This window comes from Etheostoma cragini, chromosome 6 (assembly GCF_013103735.1).
Source record: "Etheostoma cragini isolate CJK2018 chromosome 6, CSU_Ecrag_1.0, whole genome shotgun sequence".
NCBI lineage: Eukaryota > Metazoa > Chordata > Actinopteri > Perciformes > Percidae > Etheostoma > Etheostoma cragini.
The window spans coordinates 17,616,801-17,626,234 of record NC_048412.1 but is presented as its reverse complement, the minus strand read 5'-3'; the positions used below and the strand labels follow the sequence as shown (position 1 = coordinate 17,626,234).

At 44.4% G+C, this 9,434-nt stretch overlaps 1 protein-coding gene across 1 annotated transcript; it reads left to right on the top strand.

Annotated features, from left to right (window-relative positions):
• Positions 1–2,972: 2,972 nt before the first annotated feature.
• On the top strand, positions 2,973–8,724 carry crabp2a (cellular retinoic acid binding protein 2, a). Its single transcript, XM_034875110.1, has 4 exons — positions 2,973–3,317; positions 6,058–6,236; positions 6,782–6,898; positions 8,006–8,724. The coding sequence occupies exons 1-4, from the start codon at positions 3,236–3,238 to the stop codon at positions 8,054–8,056; spliced, it is 429 nt and encodes a 142-aa protein (XP_034731001.1). The 5' UTR covers positions 2,973–3,235; the 3' UTR covers positions 8,057–8,724.
• The last annotated feature ends 710 nt before the right edge of the window (positions 8,725–9,434 follow it).

Below are 9,434 nucleotides of genomic sequence, written 5' to 3'. Positions count from 1 at the left end.
GAAAAGCCGCAAATCCTCACAGAGGAGAAGCTGGAGACAGCAAACGTTTGGATGTTTTGCCTGATAAAGGACTGAAATAATTCATTGATTATCTAAAAAGATTGTGATTCATTTTCTGTCAATCCATGAATCAATTTAGCACTTTTAAATTGTAACAGGTAATTTGAAGTATCAGAATTTCCAAAAGAGAAACCAAACATTATATATTAATGTTACCGTGAACTATTCTTGACGTGTGTTTTTCCATAAACTCAGGCTGATAAGAGATAATTATTGTAAACAAATCACAATAGCCTTTGTTTTGCTTACAACTGGTACAGCCTGTGAATCTGTGCATTGGCAGTTGGAGATATCAGTTACCAACAGGGTTTTTTGGTATGAGCACAGAACACAGAAAGATGAAGATGACAGAACAAAGGTAGTGAACAGTATACGGACAGATTATAGTTGGAAGGAAACATAAGGAAATAAGGACGAGTGAAATAAAGTTGGCAGCGGAAGAGCAAACTAATACATCCAAAGACAGAGGATTCTCTCTTTACAAAGCCTATCTCTCACCTTTACTCTCACTGTTTCTCAACCTCTCCATCTCTGTCACTATGTGTTTGCCTTTGATCTCCTAGCTCTCTCGGCATCTGTCTCTCTTTGCTGACTCACTCTCCCTCTCCTTTCCTCCACAACAATAAGATAAAAAATGACCTGCACTCTAGTCTCTAACTTTCTCACTAATGTTTCCCCCCTTTTCTTTCTTCTCCTTTCCATCCTCTCCCCTTCTGTTTTCCCCTTCTCCTTCTTTTCAGCATGTTTGAGGAATGTGTCAGAGCAGCACAAAAGAACAAAAGCTTGACAGGAGGAGAATGAAGAAAATGAGAAGGGGGTAGAACAGAAAGTTGCATGAGGTAAAGCAAAAGCAGAAAGGAAAAGCGGGAATGGAGGGAAGGAAAGAGCACAGAGAGAAAGATTGAGAGGAACAAAGCACGGTTGAGTGGATCTGAATGCTGAGCGGTGCTTTGTCATCACGTGCTGACATGCAGCATCACACACAATTCAGAGCTCTTTATCAAGCCCCCTCTGGACTGCACGCACACAAGATGGGTGAGGCTGTCGCTGCTATACTGCATGGCTGCTTGTTTTATTCAGTGGCCTTTGGTGCATTTCTTGTTGTGTCATGGTAATATGCTAATAGTCTGCAGCGAGGCAGAAGATGAATTTTCCCAACACCAGAGAGCTTTCTATTGTAACCTTTGTGTTGGAATCAGTCACTTTCAAACTGGGGCCATGATCAATCCCCTTTTTCTGAACAGACCTTCTTAGACAGACCCCAATATATATATATTTATATATTTTTTTCTTGTGTTAGATTGGATGTGGACCTATCTTGCCTTTAAATGGTAATGTTCTACTTAACTGTACTTCATTTCATTATTGAAGCAACCCCTTAAAGGGTTAACAATTGTAAGTCAGCTGCATAAAGTGAATGACAGGAAAGAAAAAGAGATGATGGGAGACTGGATAGGAAATTACAGTTGATATGGTTGTCTGATAGCTCACCTCCGTTGTTTGGACCAGGAGGAACTTGTAAGGACATGCTGTGATTTTGGCATGGTGTGTGGCCAATGAGTAGTGTGTGTGTGTGTGTGTGTGTGTGTGTGTGTGCGCGCACGCCCCCGCGCTGATAAAAGGAAACAATGAGAGCAAGCTTTGTTCACATCAAACACAGCCTTCGGGCCCAATGCAGGGTGCTTGATTTGGAAACGGGTCTGTGCGTAAAAGCGCGCAGCCTATTGCGTTACCAAATTATTCACCTTTGTAAGTCAGAGTTCTGTTATAAGTCTGGAACTGATCTAGGGTATTAGCGGGATGTGCACGTGTAGCCTAAGGTGGTGGTGGGGGGGGGGGTCTCTTGATGCCTCCCCCATCCCCAAATCGCCCGGTTTACCCCGCGCTAATTCGCCGTGCAGTGTAGCGGATGGGATCATCCATTAAGAGTCAATAGTTAACGTCGGCTTTGTCCCTTTGCCATCCATCATCGGCGCGTGCGCAGACATTGTGTGTGTGTGTGTGTGTGTGTGTGTGTGTGTGTGTGTGTGTGTGTGTGTGTGTGTGTGTGTGTGTGCTCTTAACAGGACTACCCGCGGGCCCCTGACCCTGCCCCGTCTGACGCGCTTTTCCAAATGCCCCGGTGTTCCCTCCTTTTTCCTCCTTCTTCCGTCCGAGCAGCGGGGGGCGAAAAGCTCTGAGGAGACTCGCCAACCTGCGCCATTACCAAATCTTATTTTAATGTCTGCCTCTCTCTTAACCTCTCTACTGGCTTCGGGGTATTTTTCCCAACGCAGGCCCCGTTAAATGGATAGCCCACCGCCTGAGGCCAGAAGCTGTATCCCATTACCATCGCTTTTATTTTTATGACACACCGCCGTGGCACACAGGAGGATGGGGGTGAACTTGGCCTCTCTGTGTTTCTGTCTGTCTCTCTGTCTGTCTGTGTCTGTCTCTCTCTCTGACACACATGCACGCACGCACGCCAGTCTGGCAGATGACTGTTTCTTCCTTCGCACCGCCCTGCCAAAACAACATGTTCTGTCAACAGACGGGCTTGGCTGACATATCCTCACTGTTTTGCACTAATAATGTTCACTGTGTTGAAGTCATTAATTTAATCGGGCCTTTACGGGCTGCATCACAAGTGGAAAAACACACCATAAAACTGTACATATTATATAATATTATGTCAAGTCTGCACACCGGACAGACAGGGCAGGAGCATCAGGGCGCGGTCACTTTGGCTAATTCAACCTACGCGCGTGGATTTAGAGGCGTCTCCGAGTCCAAATGCTGTCTGCATGTAAGGCACATGTTGCGTTCAGGGGCGTGGTCAGGTTCAGGCGCTTGAGGACCTCTGCCTGTTCTCTGTTGGCTTGTGGGGCGTGTCCGCACAGAAAGAGGCGTGTTAACCCCGACAACTATCTTTGCTTTCCGTGCCATTCATTTATAACGCTGCCACTTATACAGTGCACAGGCACATAAGCAAGAGCAGTGCTCCAACAGTCGGTCGCTCATCCCTGGAAGAGCACATAAGTAATTGGAAGGGCAAAATCAGATCAACCGGCGCGCCCAAACACAGATTCAAGAGGGACGGAGCATTTTGACTCAAGACGCGCAGCCACAGCAGCGCACACACCACACTTGGACCTGACAGTTCACCTGTTAATCCGCAAACTACCTGCAGCCTAACATGGAGCGGAGCATCCCTAATTTTGCAGGCACATGGGAGATGAAGAGTTCTGAAAACTTCGAGGATCTCTTAAAAAAGTTGGGTAAGTGATAGAAATTCACCTCACTCAAGCTCACCGTGGCCTAATGTGGCAGCTTGACTTTTTTTCGTGAGTGGTTGAAGCTTTTATTTCTGTGCGTAACGACACAGATTAGATGTGTCACCTCAGCTTTCTTATCATATTTATAGGTCAAATCTTCCTATGTGTCCGTGCACTACCCTCTGTAACGCTTGGGTGGGGGGTCTTTGTCATTCTGCAGAAACCAAAACTCAGTACTTGGCCCCCAGCCAGCCTTTACCACTCTTCCTCTCTTCTCCCCCTTTCTCCTCCCCTGCTAACACAATAGAGACAAACGGCGGCACATCTGCGTGTTGCAGCCTCAAATTGTGTGTGTGTGTGTGTGTGTGTGTGTGTGTGTGTGTGTTGAAGAGGACCGTATGGCCCTATACAGTGCAGGACAGTCACATAATTATCTGAAGTGACAGTCGGGGAAAAAGAAACACCTGCTGCAGAGACCAGTCACTGGTGCATGTAGGCCTGGGCAGGCAGGCAGGGTGTGTGTGTGTGTGTGTGTGTGTGTGTGTGTGTGTGCATCAGAGCAGTCCGTCATTAGTAGCCACTTTCCATTAGATGACTTCCCAGTGCACACCTGTAATTCAATGACCGCACCAAACAACGCCGCCTTTTCTCTCTCGCGCACGCATGCGCGCGCACACAGTCACACACAGTCTACTGCATATGGAGATTATTGAATATGAAATCGCACTATTGTTCTAAATCTCGACAAATCACCACAGCCCGAGCACAAATTCCAACTTTGCTGTTAGACTGAAGCACCAATTAGCATTTAATGTATCCGTGTGTGTGATTCAGGCAGAAGTGAGGGCTATAACAAAAAAAATATTGCAGTGTGATGATATGTCACTAAGCAATGAGGAGGCAGGGTCGTTTGTGTACATTTGTGCATGTTTTGCATAACCTTAACCCATGTACGTGCTTGAGGTTTAAGTATTCCTGGAGAAAGTAAAGCAACAGGAATGCAGGTTAAACTCTGAATGCAGGTTAAGTGACACTGTCATACGCAATACTCCCTCACACACCAATGCACATGAATGTGTTCATATTGTTTTCCTCTGCATAGACATGACTTACATAGAGGAATAGCTCTTTGTTTCATTGGGGGGGGGGGGGGGGGGGGGGGGGGAAGCGCAGCTGGATGCAGCCTGTCAGCACCCAGCACCCTCCATTCTCTCTTCCTTTCCTCACTTCTGCTCTCCTCCCCTCATCTCCCCTTGTCCCAAATGCTTCCTCTGCCCTTTGCTCTTTGACCTCAGAACCTGACCGTCTGTCTATCTGTGTGTCCTCATGTGGCCAGGTCTGTGTGAATTTAAGCATTTTGGTCACAGGTTTGCAAAAGTCTGTTCAGGTAATTTCTAACATTAAACAACTGGCAGTTACTTGAGAACCTACGGCCCCCTCTGTGGCTCCCAAATGGTTAACTGGCTGCTGTCTTCAGATTGAGCCAACAGACAGGAGAGGAATCAGTTAGTGTCTGCAGGTCGGTTTGTTACCTGAGATAATCAAAACTTTAAAGAAGGTAACATTTTTGTTTTCAAACTGTTATAATTTCAACTAAGGTTTCTGTACATATAAGTCATCTCAATTCATCAACCAGTCATTTTTGCACTACCAGCCTTTGCCACCCCATTACTGTATGCCGTGGCGATAGAAGTATTTATATCTCTAACTTAAATAAAAGTTACAACGCCACCTTTAAAATCACTCCAGTATAAGGTGTGGTAAAGTACATATGTGTTGTCAACAAGTAAGAGCACAGCAAAAAAATGCGCTTCCAGTAAGTCCAGTACTAGGTTACTTACTAGTACTGACTGCATGTCGGTGAAACTAGTACCGAATATATGAAAATGAAAAAAGATGATAAAAAAAGAGAAGCCACTGAGTATTGCACAGTGCAAAAATATGAATCTGCACACAATGGCAATGCACAAAAAAAAAAACAGTGTTATGTCTGCTGTAAGTGCATACAGTGTGCAGCCTGGACATGCTGCATGAATGCTGAATGACTGGGCATTTCAGAGTGTGTATATATTTATGCTTGGTGACAGGTGGGAATGTGTGAGAGGCGAGAACCCCAACTCGACAGCAGATACACGCTGGACGACGTAGACACTTCCCCTCACACTTAGGCAGAGATCTTCACACACACAGACCACTGGCCCTCGTCTGTCTGACTCCCTCCCTCCCCGCTCCTGGTTCCCTCTCTTTTCATGCTTTATCGTCAGTTTCACTGCAGCAAACTGTGGAAATACCAGCTCCCTCTCTGTAGTTGAAGAAAGCAGAATAATGCAGATTACATTGCAGACAGTGCAAATAATCATATTAGTCTGTGTGTTTGAGTCTGTGTGTGTGCAAGGATGATTAAGTCTGGGGGAATGCAGATGTGCTGGGCATTACCTCATTATTTCCTCTGTCATCATTATTGGACAGCGCTGTGCAAAGCTAGGCTGCTCTTTTTACCCTGAGTGTGCAGGAGAACACTGTGAGCAAACGCAACGCCACACCACTCAAAACACACACCCACACCAACACAAATCCTTTAAACCAGCCCTGTGTGACCCAAAAAAGATCTGTCCTCCTGTGGGTTTGAACTGCTTGCATGGGACGTTTTTTTACATGTTTTTTTGTGTCGTTTATATGAACCCCAAATCTCCTTTAACCTATAGTCTTTTCTTCTTGTCTTATGTGTTTGTTTGTTTTTTAGGTGTGAATGTGATGCTGCGTATGATCGCGGTAAAGGCAGCCTCCAAACCACTGGTGGAAATTACGCAGGATGGAGAAACGCTGTCCATTAAAACCTCAACCACAGTCCGCACCACCCACATCACTTTCACTGTGGGGCAGGAGTTCAATGAGGCCACGGTGGACGGACGTCCCTGCACGGTACACAGCACGTGCACGAAATCACATGCACGCGCGCGCACACACAGCATGGGTTTTTGGGTGGGAGCTGTCCCGATTATATCAATCTGTTTAATTTGGATTTTCATCATATTTGGATTGCTAGCATATCTTTACTCCTCCCTTAGTCTCTGAAGGCCCATGATACACTATGCTCCCTCACTCTTTACCACCCCTTTTAACTTCCCGTCTTTTCCTCTGTTCTTGCTCTTTCCTGCCCTCCCTAATTCTTTCCCGTTGCTTTCCCCGTTTTCCCATACATGGCCTCTGTTTGGCCGTCTCCAAAGCAAACACATGCAACCGGCCAGCGTTTCGCTCTAGTAACGATGAGTGCATCACAAGTTATCACCTCTCAGTGATGGCCCTGCTCCACCTTTTTCTGTTTTCTTTCTCCATTGGCCACGCTCTCCTTATCTCCCCTTCCCTCTAAATGTTGCATATAAATCTGTGCATCCATTCATCTGTACATCCAACAGATAACATGATGTGTCTAAAGGTTTTCCCCTTCTCTCTTTCTCTGTCCTTAGAGTTTTCCACGTTGGGAATCCGATAGTAAGATCAGCTGTGAGCAGACTCTGCAGAAAGGAGAAGGGCCTAAGACGAGCTGGACCCGAGAGATTACCAATGACGGCAAACTGATCCTGGTAAAGCACACTAACTATTCACTAATCAAACTGTAGGACCAACAAGGTTAACACTTTATGTAGATTATAGAGCACTAGTTACAGTGAACTATCAATATCTTAACCTTATCTACCTTTAGTGTCATGGACATGTTTTTGGTTTGAATCAGACTAGTTCCACATCAACTTGACTTTAACAGAAACCTTGGTTGTTGCATTGTATGCCTTTTTAAAATGCCACCATGTTTTTTTTTGTTCCTCCCTTTTACTGAAATCCTTGCACTGGTAGCTTCTGATATGGATTTTATTAGAACCCCATTTGTACAACAAAAGGACACAGTCATTTCCAGGCTATAATCTGAACGTAAATAATGACATAATTATATAATTGAGCTCAGAGTACAATAACGGCAATCCAATTATTCTCCTGGCAGAAGATGAAAGCGCTTCTGTCAAGATTACAGTGCCCGTACAGGCATGAGCTTGATGTCATGTTACTGATGTGTTTACTGAAGGAGGATAAAGAAACACTACGCAGGTCTGGGTCAAATAGGATTTGAGTCTTGGTTTACCAACAGCTACCAAAACTGTCTTCTGTCAATAATAATAGGGGCCTGTCCATCAACTGAACTGTATTTATGAACTGGCAGGTTGACTAAAACCAATTTTAAAAGTATTACAAATAATAATTTGACTCCATACCAGCAAACCATTCCAACCGGAGATCGCACATGCATCCTACACAGTCCTCTCTAGAGTAAATTGTTTTTTTCATAAAGTGTATAAAGAATAAGCAAGTTTTTTTTCTGGGTGGCTTGGGGGGTTGGCAGGAAGTTCACGTCTCATGACGTGCTCTTTAAAGCACCACCCACAACGGCTTTTTAGAATCCAGCAGAAGACGGAGTTGCATTTTTGCATAAACAACTTTCCGTAAATAATGTTTGTTCCAAACAGTCTGGCATAGTGAGAATAATTTGGTTTTAAATGCTGGAGACAATAAAAATAGCTCTATTTGGAGGTTCACAGAGAACCAACATTAATGGTGTGCTCTAGAAAAAAAACTAAAGTAAATCTGAATGTGAACACATTGATCTGTAGATAACCATCCACATTCTCCTCTCTTGTCAGACTATGGGAGCAGACGATGTGATATGCACCAGAGTCTACGAGCGACAATGAACAAGAGCACTTCTCACTTTCGTCCTTCCAACTCCACCTGTGTCCTGCATCACCACTTGCATCTCTACTCCCCCTTTGTTATGGCAGCCTGTCCATAGTTTTATTCCGGTATCTCTTCATTATGTAATACATGTGGTAACTGTATCTAGTATAGTATATCTACACGATGGTCTTGGCTCCTGAGTTACCCCCCCTGTCTCTCCAACTTCATCAAACGTGACCAGCTGGGTTTTAAACATGAAAATGTATGTTGGATTTGTTGATTGACAGCTCATTTATTTGGCTTTATGTTTGTGTTAGTCAGTGAGTGAGTGAGTGAGTGAGTGAGTGAGTGAGAGTGTGTGTGTGTGTGTGTGTGTGTGTGAGAGAGAGAGATGGCAAGTTGGTGTGACAGCAGAAGAGGTGTAAGACTATATCTGTAGATGTGTAAACCAATCTTTCAGCTCTTCCAGTTTCGGGTCAGTTTTGATGTGCCCCTCCTCGCTGTTCCTTTAGCCCTGCCCAACAATTCTAACTTTTTCTATTTTACAACGTTTTATATTTATTACTATACTAGGAGTCTGATACAGTACTACTAAAGTTTTTACTTTGCGTCTCTTTTATATGAAATGTGATCGTAGGAAACAACACTTTCTATGGGAAAGCAATAAAGCACGATACAAACTCAGGCTGACGTAGACTCTTTGCCTCCTGTACTGGAAACCATTAGGGGCATAAAAGTATTTAACAGTGCACATGTTTTATGGTTTGTGAGTGTAGCTGCGGAATATGTGCACATTAGATGGCTCCGTCTTATTTTAGGCTTTCTGTCAGCTGTCTGCAACTAGAATAACTTGTCTCTCCCCTCCCGCTCAGTCTCTCTCTCTGGCTCCCTCTGTTTTTTTTGTCTCCCCATCCCTCCCGTCAGTCTTTCTCTGTCAATCATCTCTTTGCCACATGCCCTTGTTATTCCTCCCTCGCTATGCTAAGGTGGAACATTTTTCCATTTCACTTTTTTTCTCCGTCCGCTTACTTTTCAATCGCACATTTATGTGGAACTGCTCATCCTGAAGTTTTCCGTGGCATGTGAAGCGACGTACAGAGAGCCATCTTCTGGAATGCCACTACTGGACTCTGCTCTGTTTTATTTCCAATTCGTTTGCCAATGTTTTAGGTTCATATTTCTCTGGAAAGTCTTTAAGGCTGTTCCAACATTTTGGAAAATGCACAAATTTGCTTTCTCTCCGAGACTTAGATTGATACCAACATAATGTGTGCGAGTGGAACTAATCAGAAAGCGAAGAAGCGTTTCCCAGAATGCCGAGCAAGTCCTTTAAACTTTCTTATTTATGGACCATATGTTGTAATGGTAACCAAGGAAGGTGATACAACAAATAAG

Coding starts and splice junctions, on each gene's coding strand:
- crabp2a (XM_034875110.1), top strand. CDS start 3,236: ATGGAGCGGAGCATCCCTAATTTTGCAGGCACATGGGAGATGAAGAGT. Junction 3,318..6,057: donor GGATCTCTTAAAAAAGTTGG/GTAAGTGATAGA, acceptor TTTGTTTTTTAG/GTGTGAATGTGATGCTGCGT. Junction 6,237..6,781: donor TGGACGGACGTCCCTGCACG/GTACACAGCACG, acceptor CTCTGTCCTTAG/AGTTTTCCACGTTGGGAATC.